At 40.1% G+C, this 18,628-nt stretch overlaps 1 protein-coding gene across 2 annotated transcripts in view; it reads right to left on the minus strand.

Moving 5' to 3' along the window:
* Positions 1-18,628, minus strand: part of Gpsm2 (G protein signaling modulator 2) — a 34,291-nt gene that overhangs the window by 8,095 nt on the left and 7,568 nt on the right. The window contains exons 1-11 of one of the 2 annotated variants that reach the window (XM_023721738.1): positions 17,936-18,103; positions 16,763-16,984; positions 16,107-16,242; positions 15,327-15,469; positions 14,596-14,719; positions 14,381-14,496; positions 11,316-11,471; positions 10,220-10,328; positions 9,026-9,155; positions 5,563-5,633; positions 1,560-1,736 (exon numbers count right to left, since the gene is read on the minus strand). In XM_023721738.1, coding sequence (XP_023577506.1) covers positions 1,560-1,736; positions 5,563-5,633; positions 9,026-9,155; positions 10,220-10,328; positions 11,316-11,471; positions 14,381-14,496; positions 14,596-14,719; positions 15,327-15,469; positions 16,107-16,242; positions 16,763-16,984; positions 17,936-17,964 — 1,413 coding nt within the window. In that variant the 5' untranslated portion in view covers positions 17,965-18,103. Of the gene's footprint in view, positions 1-1,559; positions 1,737-5,562; positions 5,634-9,025; positions 9,156-10,219; positions 10,329-11,315; positions 11,472-14,380; positions 14,497-14,595; positions 14,720-15,326; positions 15,470-16,106; positions 16,243-16,762; positions 16,985-17,935; positions 18,104-18,628 lie in introns of those variants that run through there. The other variant, XM_004636945.3, reaches the window with a different exon arrangement.

Genomic DNA, 18,628 nt, shown 5'->3' on the forward strand with positions numbered 1-18,628 from the left:
CAATCTGATCCCTGGCCCCACATGCCACACCAGCCCCACCCTTAGGGCAGGCTGAGCGGGTCCAAAAAAAGATTTGAAGATCCTGAAAATCCATAAACTTTATAAATAAATAGATACTTTTTGGGAGAATGGGTTGTCACCTTTTATGTGGAAGACTTCAGAACTAAAATGAATGTGATGCTTAATACAAGCAGCTTAAAAAAAAATTCTTTTCTCAATTTCAGTAGAGGGACAGCCAAAATGTGTGGCCTTCCGGAGGGGCCATTAACTAAGTTTTAGAGCAAAGTTCAGCGCCAGGCATTAGTGGCGGCGCCCTAGTGAATGGGCATTTTCAGGCTGAAGGTATTTTATGCCCGTTAATGTCAATTCCTACTAGTGCACATCAATATGACCCACCTCTGCTCGAGGCTACAAAATATTCCTGAGCCATTTATACACACGCTGTCACTTTCCCATTTGTTAGCCTCGCATAGTCTGTAAAGCTGTGTAAGAAACCAGTGACAGAAATCAAGGAAGAATATTAGCGGGGTGTGCAGACATAAATGGAATTCTGACCAGAGGACCAGCAGAAATCTCCAGCTAAAAACTAAAAAATAAAGTTTTACAAAGGCTCTCACTGCTTGAAAAGGGGGACTTGATAACACAAAATGCCTTCTTGATAACTTATTTTGACCCTTTTATGAGAACATAGCGTAGCCAGCTTAGTGATTTCCTTGATATTCATCCATAAGCTCATGGTATTTTTATTTCTTACATTAAATTTAATAAAATGCAGTTTTCTTAATCAAAAATTTTAAAATTGATGACTCCAGTTTCAGCAATACAGTTAACAGAAGTTGACAGCAGCAGATGCTTCATTCTGAAAGCACTTCACTAATACTCCCGGACAGAGCTGGGCACGAGGGGGCTGAGGCGGCGGGGCGGCAAACTCAAGGCCAGCCTGGGCAGTGTGTCTCAAAGAATAAAACAGTGAGCGGTACAGCTCGGCACAAGGCCATGGGCTTAGTCCCCAGGACCACCAAATCAAGAGGAGGAGAAAGAGACCCTGGTTCTTGGAATTGAACCAGGGCCTTTGCGCTGAGTTTAATCGCCAGCCCTTTTTTTCACTTTTAATTTTGATACAAGGTCTTGCTAAGTTGTGTAGGCTGAGCTCAAACTTGGCGATCTTCCTGCCTCAGCCTTCCAGCGTGCTTGGATTACAGGTATGCACCAGCACATCCACCTAACCAGAATTTAATTTGTTCTGGATTTAACTTAATTTGTTCTGCATTTAATTTTTTCTAGATGAATGGAGAGTAGTTTTTACTGGGCGACATTGCAGTGAAATGGCAGTATCTTTGCAAACAACAGTGACTCAAAATCCAAAGTGGTAATAACTGTAGAAAACAACAGAACAAATTATGTATGAATAATGTTTGGCTTTAGCTGTGTGGCTAGAAAACAGGAAATACGGATGAATTCTTTTAATAACAAAGATATTTATCTTAAGTGTCTAAATATTCAAAATTTAGAATAGAAGAAAACTAAGTAGGTGTTCCAAATACAATACTAAAACTTACCCTCTGAGCACTCAGAACTCGATGGTCAGTGGAATTACTGGCATCCTGCAGAACCTTAGTGAAGGAATTGGTTTTGTATTTTTTCCCCTTTAGTCTGTTCACAAAGAGTAGCTTTGCAGAAGGTTTGGCAATGACAGGCTTTTGTTTAGCAAGAATTTCACTGTTCCAGTTTTGTACCTACAAAATTATAGATGAAAAGCAAGACATGAGCAAACCCCACTCTGGGCTCCTGAAATCCTGACCTGACGCTTTGCTCATTTGCTGTTCCGGTGGGGGCAGACCTTAGATCTCTTCAGAAGGTTCTTTTCTTTTTTACCCTGTTTCCAAAGGCTTACAGCAAATGCATCCTCTGGGTTTCTCATTCTCAAAACCTTTTTTTTTTTTCTTTTAAACCTGGGATCTAACTTAGGACCTTGTGCTTGCCAGGCAGGCGCTTATGCCACTGAGCCATCTTCCCAGCCCCCAAAACAGTTGTTTTTAAGAATAGGAAATAGCAGTTAAGGTTTAGAATTTTCACCTTGACTAACTCTGTATGCTAATACCTGTGATCTGAGCAACTACATAGAAGACAGCAGTAATAGAAAACCCGTGGCCGAATGAGACCCATCTTGGTCTTCTAAATGTGTAGTGTTTCTAATGTCTCATCGATTATTATACTTTCTTTATAATAAATTTTAAAAAGACAAGGAAAAAATTAAGATTTCTTGAAAGCAAGTGTTAATATTTAATTATTTGTTCAATCTTGTGTAACTAGATCTGTTAATCTGAGCAACAGATTTGACATAAAAATAGATAATATAACCATTGTTAATTAGCTATTCCTGTTTTGAAAATCTGTAACCTATGTATTGTTTTATGTTACCCTGCTTGCCATTTTTTCTATTTGTTTTTACTTCTGTTTTCACTCTTCAAAGTTTAAAAAAATGTTGGGCAAAATAAACGTCTGGCAAAACTCCTTTAAAAATAAAACACAGAAAGGGTGCCCAAGTATTATTTTGGATGTGAGTTAAAGAAGTTATAACTGGAAATCTAAGGGTTTATGTAGAATTTTTAACCCTAAAAATTAACATGTAAGACCCAATACAGCACTAGCAGTTTTTCCTGTTGGTAAAGCTACACTGTTTTCACCAATACAGATAATACTAAGTTCTCAGTAGGCAACACCAATCAGTACGGAGCTCAGTCTGGCCTAAGTACGCAGGAAGTTCTCCAACAGACTACATGGGAGAAACACACAGCACAAAGTTCAGTGACTGGCAGTGTTAACGGTGAGCTTTACGTATTTGCAAATAATCGTAAAGGTCCACGGTATATAATAACTGATAAGTGAACTAATGAGCCTTGTATTCCTTGTCACATATAAGGGGAAATTGCTAGAGTGAATTTCATTTTCTGCTGACCGGCAGGAGAAAAAGCGTGTGTGTACGTTACACAGTAGCAGAAGCTGCACCGGGCCTCTGCCCCAGTGACCCCTGAGCCCCAGTGGCCCCTGAGCCCGTTTTTCATTTTGAAGCAAGGTCTTGCTAAGCTGCCAGACTGCCTAGACTAGAGTTGAACTCTGGATCCTTGGGCTGCAGCCTCCCTTCCAGAGTGCTGGAATTGCAGGCATGCACCATCATGTCTGGCTAAGAAAATGGCTCTTGATGTAAGAACAGAGAATTGCACCCAACACCCAAGTAGAAATCTGAAAAGACTGTTACATAAAATTTTTAGTTATTTTGACATCTCAAAACACTTAAGGATGAATACACAGTGGAACAATGTCTTTAAAGTTATGAAGGAAAGTTATTTTTCCAACCAAGAAGTCAAGGCTTTTGTTTCTTTTTAGTGCAGGGGACAGAACCAAGGCTTCGTGCATTCTACCACCAGCTCTACCACTGAGCCACGCACCCAACTCTGCACCACTTCCACTGTCAGCGCAATTGCTAAACATGAGACTAAGCAGGAAGACAGGTGCACTCAGTCAAGTCTCGAAGCCTTGACACCCACCCTCCTTGCCAGGAAGCACCTTGCTCCAGGTTCCCCGGTGCCCTAGGGGTAAGTCATTGAGAGGGAGAAAATGCAAAACTATAGCAATCTTACTATGAGCAAAAGGAATCAACACAATAACTACAACATTTTAAAGGGATAAAACCTGCCCAGATAGCTCAGCAGATTAAAGTGCCTGCTTAGCAGACGTAGGGGCTGGGAGTTCGACCCAGGCCAGCCATGCTGGCCCTCCCCCTGGGGCAAGCTGAGACAACATTTGAGACTGGGTGTGCTGGTACCCACACCAGTAATCCCAGCACTTGGGAGGCTGTAAACAGGCAGATCACAACGAGTCTGATCTAGTAGTGAGACTCTGTATACCCCGTATACCCTGTCCGAAATACAAAAAAAAAATCTTAAAAAAAGAAGATAAGACTTGGCTCTTGGAGCACTTCCGGGTCGTGTCTTGTCAACTTATAAATTTCCTGTTAGTACCTTGTACATGGAAACAGGAAGTAATTTTGTTGCTCATTAGTAGGTCCCTACTAAAAGAACAAAAGCTAATATTGCTACAGAGTGCTAAAAAAATAATTTGCAAATTCAGTAATTTATATTTGAAAACTACTCAGAAGATAAGAGCCATATATGTTGGGCGAGTCACAAAGCCCTTCAGAAGTTACCAGAGTGTTCATACAACTGCAGAACTGCTAAAATATTGGACATGACCCCAAGACCAATGGAAATCCACACAAGAAGTGTCCCTGTCACAGAACTGTATGCTGGTTACCAGGACAGAGCAGAAGGCTGTTTAAAGACCTGTACAGCTGCTCCTGACACACAACTACTTGCGGCAGAACAGTACCTATAACAATTAAAATGCCACAAAGGTATCAAAAAAATTAATCATAGTTACTACTGGATGGTGAGATTACTGATCTTTTAATTTCCTTGCTGGATTTTCTCAAGTTGCTATAATGAGGCTATTTTATGAAAATCATTTAGAAAAAAATCACAGGGAAGCTATATGTGGTGACTGTAATCCCAGCCTCAGGAGGCTGAGGCAGACGGACTGCTGCAAATTCAAGGCCAGCCTGGGCTATATAGTGAGTGCAACATCAGTGTGAACTATGTAGTGAGACCCTGGTTCAAAAAACAAAGCAAAACAAAACAAAACATCACAAGGGAACTAGAGTCTGTTTTAACAATGTAAAATTAAATTAAGTGGAGGTGGAAGAAAGAGCCTTTATTTGTTCTCTAAAACCCTTTTTCCAATTCTGAAGTCCTTTCTGTTGGCACCCCCAAAAGCCTGAAAGGGATGCATTGTAAGTAAAATATAGCTTCTTCATCAGTTAAAAACTGCTTCTTAAAGAACAGCCAGAAAGAGTACTCTCCTCTGAATTATAAATTTCATTCATCTTGGCAATGTTACTATGGTATATACTTTAAAAAAAAAATTGGATAGAGTCTCACTATGCAGCCTGGACTCCGAGCGGTCCTCCTGTCTTCAGCCTCCCCAGGGCTGGGACTACAGGGCATCCCCGGGGTCCATGGCAGGCAGGGCATGTGGCACTGGGGATCGAGCTCGGTCCCTCGTGCTTGCCGGCAGGTGCTCACACTGCTGAGCGATCTCCCCAGTCCTACATTATATACTTTTCAAAAAACTTTCCTGACCCCTTTTTGATCTTCCTCCTATTCTGTTAAAAAGTAATACATTTACTAGGTAAAACATTTAAAAGTTATTCAAATAGTTCCAACTAGTAAACAAAGTACTTCCAGCCTACCTCAAACACCCACTTTTTTTCCCAGAAGCAATGATGATATCAAGATTTTTGTAAAACTTTCTGTGTTTTATGAATCTACAAAGGACACATACATATATATCTTTTTCTTAATCACACAGCAGGATGCTAACACATTCTTTTTATAAGCAAAATTTTAAGTGATATTTATAAAGGGCAAAGCCTATTTAAGCCATTTTATTTAAAGGTTACTAAAAACTATAACAGTTTACAAAAGTTTAAAACATAAAAACAACCTTTTCTGGCGTTAACTTCATAAGTTCCATATTTTCCATACTGTGTCGACGTCCCAACTTGGAGCGTGTACCTTTGTAAAAACAAAACTTAATTCATTATTTTTATTTTTATTTTTTTAAATTTTTATTTGTGTGTGTGTATGGCCAGCTCAGCCCACCAGGGGGCGGGGCTGGCTGTGGTGCTGGGGGATTGAACCGCGGTCTCTGTGCTTTGCTAAGCTTGTTCTAAGCAGGTGCTTTAGACCACTGAGCCATCTCACCAGCCCACAAAACTTAATTCAAATAAACTAGAAGGTCCTCAAGAATACACATGCAGCATCTCTACATAATTCTGTTCTTTTTTTTTTAGACAGGCTCTTGTATACTTCAGACTGGCCTTTAACTTCTAGGGACCCTCCTTCCTCTGCCTGTTGAGTGCTGGGATTATAGGTGTGTGCCACTATGTCTGGCATATGTAATTCATTTCTAAAGTCTGGTGATCATCATGTATACCTAAAATGCACATTTTTCACATTACTTGGCCTTACTGCTGTTACTCCCTAAAAGCACTTCTAGCCCAAAATTATTTAATGGGTTGGTTTCTCAGATCAAATTCAACACCAGTATGCAGGCAGGCTTAAGAATTCAGATGCTTTTTTCTAAAATCTTTTATTTATGTATTTATTTGGCACAGGGTCTTGCAGTACAGCTGGACTTGTAGTGATCTTCCTGTCTCAGCCTCTCCAGCGCTGGGATCACAGCCATGTGCCACCATGCTGGTTTTGGTGGCCAGCTTGGCATGCGGCTGGCACCATGGCACGGGGTACCTAGGATAGAAGCTGGGTCCTTGCATTTGCCAGGCAGTGCTCAGACCACCGAGCTAACCCCCAGCCGTGAGTTCAGATTCTTAAAGAAGCTCGTCTTTTTCACACTGAGCCAGCCTGAGAAGCACTCAAGTTTCTTGTAGCTCCTTTTCCTGGCACTGTGGACACAGCAATGAACAAGAGACAGAAAAACAGCAACCGAATTGAAACAAAATCCTGTCCACGTGGAGCCTGCCTGAGCAAGGAGGGAAGTACTAGGAAGAGGTGGAAGCTGTAGCAGGGTCTCTTCACCCCGGTGAAAAAGAGCCCGAGCAAGGTGTGCCGAGCAGTCACTGGAGAGCTCTGAACAGAGGACTGACATGCAGTTCACGTGTCACAGGACCCCTCTGGCTCAGGGGTGCAAAAGCCAGGGTGTGAGGAAGCAAGACTGGAAGTGAGAAAAGTGCTTGATTCTTCTACTGCAGACGCCGGTGGCAGGCGCTACGATCGCAGTGCACGCTGTGAGAGAGAGCAGGGGCAGGCTCCGAGGCAGGCTTTCTACAGGCTGGATGGAGAAATGCGTGGAAGACAGGGACCAGGCATGACACGTAGGCTTTTGGCCTGAACACCTGGAAGAGCACACTGCCTTCCTGAAACGGAGCAGACTGAAGGAAGTGTGTGTTTGGGAGGAACATACTTTGGAGAGGTTCAGTCAACATTCAAGTGGAAATACCATCAGTATAAGTCTCAACCTCAAGAGAAAAATTAGGGCTAGAAATAAGAACTTGAAATTAGCAGCACTGAGGTACATAAAAGCCAAGCAACTGGGCAGGACCTTTCAGAGGCGGTCTGTATGTGGCCACTTGTGCCCTTTGTTTGGCAGTACTAGGGACTGAACCCAGAGGTACTCTTCCACTGAGCTACATCTCCATCCCTTTTTATATTTTACCTTGAGATAGGGTCTCACAAATTGCCAAGGCTGACCTTAAACTTGTGATCTTAGACTGGGTGTGGGGGCGTACATCTGCAATCCCAGTGCTTGGGAGGCTGAAAACAGGAGGATCGCTGAGTCCAATCTATGTAGTGAGACCCTGTAGACCCTGTACTAAATAATTTTTAAAAAAATTAAACTTATGATCCTCCTCACTTTCCCAAGTAGCTGGAATTATAAGGGGTGTGTGTGTGTGTGGCTGGCTCAGCCCACTCTGGGGGCGGGGCTGGTGTGGCATGTGGTGCTGAGGATAGAACCGTGGTCCCTAAGCTTGCCTAAGAAGGCGCTTTAGACTGCTGAGCTATGTCGTTGGCCCAGGCTTTGTACATTTTAATTAAAGCTAAATATGAAAAAATGAACTTTCTTTTTTGCACTAATCACATTTCAAATGCTTAAGAGCCACATGTAGCTAGTAGCTATCGTACTGGACAGTACAGATGCAGAATTTTTCTCTCATCACTGACCTAGAGCACAGAATAGGAGAAGTCAGAATTGAAGGAACATTGGAGGAAAAGATAGGAGGAGACTTTAGAGCACTATACTGAGGATTACAAATTCAGAAGAAAGATAAAAAAGAGAAGGAGAGAGTAAAGACTACAAGAAGCAAACTAGAAAAGTAGCGTAATCCAGGAGGGCTGTGAGGCGGCATGATCAGTAAGATGGAGACCTTGGGAGGTCACTCAGGGCCACAGTGTGCTGAGGAGGACGCAACGCTGTGTTGCACAAGGAAGGGGTCCACAGCTGGAGGAGTCCAGCGGGCCAGTGAAGAGCTTATAGATGAGAGGTTTTTAGAAGCAAACACAGGAAACCATGTAGCCCACTGTCCAGTTATAAAGCACAGCCTCAATCTTTTCTACAGCTCACACTTTAGAATTTTTCACCAAAAATTCTTTGAAAGTCTGACTTGGATGACTAGCTAATAATTTCTTTTTCTTCTTTCTTTTCTCCAGATGAGTTTAAAGAAGGAGTTTAGAAGACTAAAAGCTAGATTTTTCCCTGACTTTCAAGTCCAAAATATCTGCCTTTATCAGTAACTTTTTCAGGCTGAGCATTTTTCAAGCTAGAGTTTTTAAATGTATTTCAAAGTCACATAGAGATATGATTAAGAAATGTTACCCTAGTTTTGCCCCTTTTTGTTTTTAATCAAAAGTAGCTCTTTCCCCCTCACTTAGACATATTATGACATCTTTCTCCCTGGAGCAATGTCAAGCCCAATCAACCCTCAAGAAAGTTTCCTAAAAATTGGCTTTGCCACCAAAGCAACTGCAAACAATAAAGAAGAAAGCTTTTTGGGCTTTCTGAATTAAAAAAAAAAGAGACTTCACCTTAGAAATGAAATGAGCAGGGGAAAGCTAAACAAAACTCTGATATATAAAATTATGTGAAATAAAAGGATAAAATGAAAGACTGTTTTAGTCTGGGTTATCTTCATATTTATAGATTCTTAAATGAGCTTAGTACAGTATTTACATGTATTGTTAACAAAATGAAATACACTCACCATTCTTAAATTCATGATAAAAACTATACTGCATTCTTTATCAACAACTTAATAGAACTACGTAAAATAAAAAGGTATAAACAATTGAACTTAGATCATATTCTCTGGAGATGGTAGATAACATGATCAGTAATTTAAATGTAAATTGTGAGAGCAAACAAACTGGATTTTAGAAGACCTGTTACTCACCATGTATACTGTTATCAATTTCAATATTTTCAGACATTATGGAATTATTTGTGCTGTAGCTCAAACCAAGAACCATTTGAAGATCTGAGAGATTCAACCGTGCTGCCAGTTCACCACTTTTATCCCCAACCTACAACCACAAGTATTTATATTTTAGAGTAGTATTTAAAGATACGGAATGACGAAGATTAGTTGAAAATGTTGTAACTCTAAAGCTGGAAGGCAATATAGGAAAATGAAAATAGGTATATGAGAATTAAGAGACTATGAGTGAATGAAATTGGTTATTCTCATTAATAGTTTTTTTTAAGAACACAAAAATAGGTCGACTTTCTAAAATATCACAATAGAATAGTTAATTATATTCTTTTAATTCTTCAGTTCTCCATATTGTTAGAATGCTCTTATTCTCTGGGATTATATTAAATAATGTAGACAAATCAACTGTGACATATCAACTATGAATGTGGTATCACATGAACCAATTTTCCAGAAACATTTGATTTCTACACTGCAAGTGACATTTATTAAACCAGCACTACATATTAAGGCAGGCACTTCTGTATATACTAGCTGAGGTTGCAGAATAACCGGCAAGGTGGATACTATTAGTCTCATCTTCCAGACAAGAACAACGAGGCTCAAAAAAGGTTTATAAATCCAAATAGCCACGATGTAGCACAGAAGTATAACAGGGACCAGGATGTGATTCTAAAAATTGTTACTCCTTCTTCATTTTATTTTAAAGAATAGAAACAAATAGAAGAAACAAAGATAGAAACAGGGTAACATACAACACATAGCTTACAGATTTCAAAGCAAGAATAGCTAATTAACAATGGTTACCTATTTTTACCGTCAAACTTGGTGCTCAGATTAACAGATATGGTTGTGCAGGGCTGTCTTAAGTAACATGCTAATTCTCTATGCATTGATGGAGGTAGAAAAGGGACATATTTTAGTAATGTCCTCCTATTCCCATGTGCCTGGCCTTACCTTCTCAACTTATGTCAAGGCCAACATAAGTGTATGTTGATCTCTGATCTGTACCTCAAAATATGTTTTGGATGCCAAGAAAAAACAATACAAACATCAAACATTATTGAGCCACACAGCAAGAAGAAATAATAGGGTTCTTCCCCACCACTGATTTGTAAATTACAATAGCACAGATAACATTTTTCCATTGCATACCTCTCTTGAAATTTCCAAGTGCTTTTCAGCAAAATGCATTGCTTGGTCATGATTTCCTAGAGCTGTGTATGCATTTCCTAAGCTCCAACAGGCTCTTCCTTCACCAATTCTAAAACATAATTCAAAACTAACATGCAGTTATCTGAAAAAAGGTATATAGAAAATAAAACCGATCCAGCAATGATTAAATGTATAAACCAGTGGTGGTGAGCCCACAGCACTTACGCTGCAGCAGGCTGTTATCAGTGAAAGCTCTAAAAGGTTTGATCACTGATTAAACAGTGCTTTGGTATTATGAGGGCTTTTACTTTACTATCATAAGAGAGCTAGACAGAGCTATGAAAATACTCATAGATAATTCTAGACTCAAGAGTCAGAGTCAAGTATTACAACAGGAAAAACATTCTTTTAAAATGGGCAATCCACTATAAAATAAAATCTTGGGGATAGGTCTTCTAATCTAATTCCCGTATTATCTTCCTAGAACAACTTTACCTTCTAGTCATTCAGTGTTCATCTGAGTACTAGGGAGCAAACCCTGCACGACCTGTTGAGGTAGTGTACTTCCTCCTGAACAAGTATACTGGGAAGTTCTTTCTCATGCTGATGTAAAAATCGATCTACAGCAAAACAACAGGCTGGCCAGCACAAATGTATTGTTTTTTCATACAGCAGGACAAAACCAAACAAAGGAAGTACTCACTAACACTTAAAAACCAGGAGATTTCATATACAGCACAAGAGTTGTAGCTTCTTTTGGAGAAAAAAAAAGGAGGACTTGTTTGTAACAGACCTTGCTCCTGCCTGGCAATAATCAGCTAGAGCTGAGCAGCAGCTGCTCCCTGACGATGAATTCTAGGCTCACCGCCATCCCACACTGACCTCGGCAGGAGCACTGCTCAGGAGAGCTGAGTCTGTGACACAGGCACTGATCCTGGCTCAGGGGTGTTGGAAACAGTGACTACCACAGACCCACCTTCCAACAGTAGCACACGGGGAATACTCATGAAGAGGGAAGTGTCAAAGGAAAAGCTCTTGGGATGTAAGTAAGCACCGATCCTTTACTTTGCCTAGAGTTGAAGGATGCATAACTTACCTGTCCTTTAATTCCTGAGCAATTGCTAGGTGCTTCAGGTGATAATCGATGGCCTTCTCATAGTCTTGGAGTAAAGTGTACGTGTTCCCAAGACTGTAGCAAGACTGAGCTTCCACAGCTCTGTCTTTAAGCTGTCGTGCCAGCAGAAGTGTCTTCCTAAAAGGCAAAATTTTCACAATTGTTTTTAATTTAGGCTATGATAATGATAAAAAAAAAACAAAAAAAAAAACTATCATTCTCCTCTCAGCTGCCTTATCTCTCTTACAGTCAAATATCTTTTACTATTACTTTTAAACTGAATGTTGTTTCTGAAATACAAAATCCAGATCTGGACTTTCAGTGTTGGGTTTTTTTTTTGTCTTTTTGAGACAGGGTCTCACTATGCAGCTCAGGCTGGCCTTGAGCTCACTTTCTAGCCCAGGCTGGTCTCCAACTTGCAACAATCCTCCTGCCTCAGCCTCCTGAGTGCTGGGATTTACTGGAATACTGGAATAGGAGATCAAGAGCTTTGAAAGAATAACACGATTTATAACACTTGAAAATATCTCACTTTTGTATTGATACTGACTTAAAAAAAAACTCTGTTCCCATCACGTTTGTTTTCAATCATGCTGTTACCTTTCATCTTGTTAAAATTTAAAATATATATGTTTTTATGGGTAGACCATTAGTCACTGATTCTTAAAATACTGATTGATGAGTGCTCACGTCAGCAGCACATATACTAACTACTGATGAAATTCTACCCAGCTGATATGGTACTGTCACCAAGAAGTTCATGTAACAGGTAAGAGCACGGGTCCTGGAGTTACACTTCTGGGTTCAAAGCCCACCTTTGCCAGCTGTGTGACCTGGGCAAATCACTCAACCTGTCTGTGTACCAGATTCCTCACCTATACAATGATAAATAACACCCTTCCCTAAAATACAAAAAAATAAATAAACAATGGTAAATATCTTACCACACCTCTGCAAAGATGGAATGAAGTCAGACATATATGAATGTGTCCACAGATGTGTGAAGTACTTAGACTACCATCTTGAGCAGAACAGGTGCTATATAGTAGTCACGCTATTGTGTGAGTACTTTTCTCTCTTTTTTTTTTGCAGTACTGGGGATTGAATTCAGGACTTTGCGTTTGCCAGGCAAGTGCTTATTCTATTGTGCTAACTCCTCAGCCCTATTTTTTTGAGTACTTAAACCTGATATGCTTTTAGATCCAATAATTTAAGTGATTTTTTTTCAGTAATCTCTGCCAAGTTATATAATAACTACATATCATTATGTCTACATGAAAAATTATATGGTAATGTGATTCATCTTTTCAAGAAACCAAATATAGTTATGAATTTCATGAGCCTCTCAAAGCCATCCCTCATGAGGAGCTTCACTTATCCTGATGTTACCTGCCCTTCCAAACAGTTCTTGACTTTGGGAATCTCCTTCAGATTCTGTGGCACAACCCTTTCTGGCACACTGTTACATTCTGATTGTGTAGCTGCTTTATACACTGTCAGAAATCTGTCACCAAATTCAATGACTGCTGAAGGTTTGCCAGACAGCTGTTGTATCCTGAAGGACTTGGATCTAATTAGGCCAGTCTTCTTGTATAGGCCTGGAAACAATTCCTAGGGAGAGTTCCAAAAATATTACTAACCAGTATTTTTGGAATATATATAAATTCTGAATTCTACCCTGCTTACTGGGAGAAAAGACAGGATTCACTATACATGCTTTTTCAGTCAGTCACCATCCACTTTATAATAGAATTTATCAGTATTTAACTCAGGTACACCACTTAATAATTTGCTATATTCTTCAGCTTTAAAATATATGACATTTTTAAAATATATGACATATGTACTGAAAATCAAAATATACACTATACTTGCATAGGGACATATTTTACCTGGGAAGATATATCTAATCAACTAGCACATATTAATTACTAGTCAGTATTTAAAGCAAGATGGGATGCTATTTGATTTTCTGGATGGACTAAAGTTGTGGGTTTTTTGGGGGTGTAGGGAGGTACCAGGGCTTGAACTCAGGACCTTGAGCTTGCAAGGCAGGTGCTTAAGCCACTGAGCTATCTCCCCAATCCTGGATGGACTACTAGAAAAACCCTACCACAAAAGAAAGTGGGACTGTCAACCACACAGAGAATAACAGCCCTCTGCTGACAGAGCCAAAATAGGGCAGAAAGAAGTGGGGAGGGGGAATTGCTAAGTGGGTAGAGGAAAAACAGGGATCAGTGGTGGAGGTGAGGGCCTATTTTTATTGCCTGGCTTTCTGGTTTTTCTTCTGACCCAGAAATGGGTGAGTAAAATTTATATATATACACTGCGTAAGTTTAAAAGACTTTTTAAAAGTTTAAAATTCATTATTTGGAAGGCTGGGGAGATAGCTCAGTAGAATAAGTGCTTCCCTGGCAAGCGCAAGGGCCTGAGTTCAATCCCTGGTTCTGCCAAAATAAATATATAAATTAAATTAAATTCATTATTTATTTATTTGAGATAGGGTCATGCTATGCAGCCTAGGCTGGCCTTGATCGCCTGCGATAATGTCCCAACTGCTAGAATTACAGGGGTGCACCAATATGCCAAGCTAAGAAGAGTTAATTTTATTTATTTATTTACTTTGTTTTTTGCAGAACTGGGAATTGAACTTGGGATCTTGCACTTGCTAGGCAGACACTTATGCCACTGAACTATCTCCATGGCCCAAAGAAAGGTTAATTTTAAAGATTAAAAAAACTAACAAGATCAGTGTGGTCATCCTGTTGCTATTAAATCTTAGATGGGATATTTAGGTACAATACTGGCTGAGCAGGGTGCGCCAGGGATGATGTGAAGTGCTCAGCTTATTCTTTCACTCGACCTTTGCTACAATTCCTGAATCAAGATATTGTTCTCTTCGCTTCCAGGAGAGGAAACTAAGGCTTAAAAGTCCAGGGTCCTGCTGCTAGTGTGCATCAAAAACCAGGCTTACACTTAAAGCACGTGACTTAGTGGGAATATACAACTACTCGTTTTGCATTTATACACAGAAATAGTAGACTAACTTGTAGTATTCAGAAGCAGTCTCAAATTCACCAAGAAATACATATGCATTTCCAAGGTTGCTGTATGCTCTTCTTTCAGCCGCTTTATCGCCAAATTCTTTTGCAATAAGGAGACGCTGAAACAGAAATATCTTATCAGGCGTATCCTGTAACAACACTGGATTAATGTGGCCACTGCTCAGAACTGGTCTGGCTCAAAGGCCTTCCACTCGTACCTGCTCATGAGCTATAACCGCCTCTCTGAAGCTGCCAAGAAGGTAATGTGTGTTACCAAGATTTCCAAAGGCTCGTCCTTGGGCCGCTCGGTCTCCCAAAGCTGTTACTAATGATAGATTTTCCCTAAGTGAAACAAAAAATGGTGAAAAAAGTTTGGTAAAAAATTTAGGTTGATTTATAATCTTTTTTCTTTTCAGTGTTCGAGATTAAACCAGAGCTTTTTATATACCAGATAACCACTCCCCCACTGAAATAAACTCTACCTGTAGATTTAATTCATTATATCAGAAAAAAAAACTTCAAGCACGCTTACACCAATGTATGCATTTTTATGGTATGTCTACGATGGAGATGGTTACAGGACAGCATCAAGAATATTTGTCTGAACTATTCTGGTAGGTTTTTGTGCACAGTGAAAGATGGTTCATTAGGAACCCCTATTGTTAAAGGTTTTATGACCTTTTATTGGGCAAAGACAACCGACTCCACATAAACAGACGACCTCTGACATTTCTGGTTTCTGCCACTAGGGGGCACTGGTCTGCACTTTAAATGCAAACTGCAGGTTATAACCAACACACCACTGCAACATTTAAGCAACTGACAGGTTATTTTTGTTACTCCTTAATTTTAAAACCTTTCACAAACTTAAAAACTTACTGCTGGTTAAAGAAAACATATTTCCCCATAGTTCAGGTGGGCCTATAGGGTTATATCAAGCCTTACTCACTCATAAAAATCCACTGCAGCCTGCAGAGCATTTCTCACTTCTTCTGGAAATTCCCCAACATCCTGGGGCCCAGGGCAGCCAAAACTTTTCCCTTTGGCATGATACACATTTCCAAGATTGTAAAGTGCTCTTGCTTCTCCCACCTAGATGAAGATAGCAGCAAAGCTTACATTTTGAAATCTCAGACGAGGTATTTATACTGCTGTCTGTGTGTGTGCCTGCCTGCATGCCTGCCTGCCTTTGTCTGTCTGTCTCTGTCTCTCTCTCTCTCTGTCTCTGTCTCTCTCTCTCTCTCTCTCACACACACACACACACACACACACACACACACACACACACACACATACACACTTGTTATTATCAAGAGAAAGGGCTTTTATTTTTGCAGTATTTGTTACCGAACCCAGGTCCCTCCTGCTGAGCTATATTCCCCGCCCGTTTTAGCTTTAGATAGGGTCTTGCTAAATTGCTAAGGTGGGAGCTGACTTGTGGCCCTCCTGCCTCGGACTCCCAGAGTGCTGGGATTATTATCTGTTACCATGCCCAGCTTAGGAGAGAGAAATTTCTACAATGGGCCATCTGTGCAGAACCAAGCAAATTGTTACTTGAGAAAGAAAGATCTCACTATTTTTTCTCTATTGTAAATGTATTATGTTTTACCTTTTACTATTTGTCTATGAACATTTTCTGTTTTAGAAAAACTACAGAATAAATATAGTAGTACAAAGCAATTTCATTGAAATTTGGCATTTGACCTAATAGCTAATGATTCCTTATTACCTTGTCATTGAGCTGTCTAGAAATATCTAGGTGTCGCTGACAACAAACTATGGCTTCATCAAAATTCCCAAGAACTTTTAAGGTGTTTCCCAGATTACCGCTAGCTTTGGCCTCTCCCAGCTGGTCTCCAATAGTCCTGGTGGGGAAAAGCAGAAGGTATTAAAAATACAAATGGCATTAACATAGAAAGCAGCCACAGTCACCACTAGGAAGACAGTACGCAATGTGTTAATTATTGGAATTGTCCTACCAATTTGATTTGAAACTGTCTCATTGCTATTTATTTCTCAAGAAAATTATGGAAAAAAAAAAGTTTCTTCGAAGTTAAAAAAAAAAAACAAGCAGCCAGAGTGTAGTTCTCCTAGAGGACAACTGATAAGCTTGCAGTAGGAGACACCCATTAGCCCTGAAACACACTTTAAATAAAAATATGAACCTTAACATGCATGCATTTAAATTAATTTTCATTCATTTAAACTCTAGTCATGTCACCTCTATTCATTCAGCTAAACTGTGTTTAGCCTAAAGGCTCATTTTCAAAGCAATGCTATTAAATTAGACTTCATTAAATATATTTAGTTTTCTTAACTGAATGGAAGTACTTTTTAAAGTAATAGTTCAGGGAGGAAGAATATTAAAAAGCTTACACTGATTACCTTGCAAGAGTTAAATCATGATGGTGGTATTCTAATGCTTTGGCATAGTCATGTAAATAGAAATAAGCATTGCCCAACTGGCTGTAAATAGCGCTAAGTGTTTTTAGGTCTTCGGTTCCAACTTGCACTGCTGCTTCAAAGAATGACACTCCAGCACGGCAGTCTCCTGATTTACACAGTCGCTCCCCTTCCAAGGCCAGCTCCAGGCAAGAAGCTTCCATCCTTCAAAATTACACAACACAGCATCAGCAGTGTATCACAGTGTTTTTAACTTCCAGCAATATAATGCAAGGGTGAACTGCATGGCTACTTTTGCTTAGATTAATGCCTCTCTAACTGAAGCACATATACATTACTGATAAAATAGCAAACTGTTATTTGTAGCAAAAACTAATCTGTCTCTCCAAACCTCTTACCACCTCAGAGGTCTGTTGTACAGGATGGCTAAATGTCTTCACATGGAGCTCATCTAGAGCAATTCACTTTACTAGAGAGAGAGAACAGTGTTTTGCGTTTTCCAAACTCCTGAGTGCGGCAGACCTACAGACTTGCTGAGGGTTTGCAGAGAACAAGGAGTGCCAGTGAGGGGGAAGCACTGTTCTCTCCGCAGGTGTCCAGGTGGCCTACTCACCTGTCCCTCAGCCCCTCTCACTAGCCACCCACCCGCCCACCCACCTCTCCTTTCTCTATTTCACACAAAACACACACTGTCCTTCCTTTTCTTACAACCACTTATGCAGTACACTGCAAAAGCGTAAAATATTTTGATCTAAAAAGCACATTTTACAAGATCACAAAGTGTCAAGAAATGTAAAGGTAATGCAGAAATTCTAATTCTCAAAATATGTCCCTTCAAATGAAAAAAAAAAAAACCGTAAGAATTAGCTCACTGACATTATATTTGGGAGGAAAAAACCACTAATACTTTGGGTCCTGACCCTACCCCTGAGAAGGCACCTTCACCGTGGTCACCACTATGCTTCGTGACTTCTGCCCTGTCTGCACACTGCCTAGTCACTTGACACGCTATGATCCAGCAAATTTTCTTCACATTGGCCCTCTTCTTCATCCAAGCTAGTAGGCAAGCCTCTGTAAGTCTGATGTGGTTATTTGTATTTATTTTCTAAAGCACATTAATCAACTGTAACCATTACAATTTAAAAGTAAAATTACCTTGTGTCTGACCGGTGTATGTATTTCATCCTTTGAAACTTCCAATTAAGCTCATCAAACTTAGCTTTCTGGAACAGCAGTCAGCTGCCCCATGCTAGAATCAGCTTTGAGCCGCCCAAACAGAACCCGGCCTCGTAATTCCGGCCACACAGCAGCAGAGCCTGTATGGGGCACTTTCTAAAGCCCAGTGCTGGGGCCTCCTTTTTGGGGGGTCTGGCCACCTGCATTTTTTAAAGACTCCAGGAAATTCTAATGTACATGCTGGGACAAGAATCAGTTTTAAACAGGAAATGTGAATTAAACTACCACACCCTACTGCCGTTCACATATGACTATACTTTTGTATCTAGTAGCAAGTCAATTGCCAAGTTTCTTTAGGTACTTTCAGGCTATAAAACTTTTACAGATGCATAAATTAAACAGGGTTGTAAAAGTAGAAATTAAATCTGATGAAGCTCAAAGCATGAACAAAGATAAACAGAACCACATACAAAGGTTCAAAAAGACTCCTGGTTCAGAATGAGCAGATTAATTGGTAGTTTTCGGATTTTATATCCAAGTTCTGTTCTGGTATGGCACTAGGAATTAAACCCAAAGCCTGGGCTGGAGAGATGGCTCAGTGGTCTAAAGCACCTACTTAGAACAAGCTTAGCAAAAGCATCAGGGACCGCGGTTCAATCCCCCAGCACCACA

Source organism: Octodon degus, unplaced genomic scaffold (assembly GCF_000260255.1).
Source record: "Octodon degus isolate 3935 unplaced genomic scaffold, OctDeg1.0 scaffold00084, whole genome shotgun sequence".
Classification (NCBI taxonomy): Eukaryota; Metazoa; Chordata; class Mammalia; order Rodentia; family Octodontidae; genus Octodon; species Octodon degus.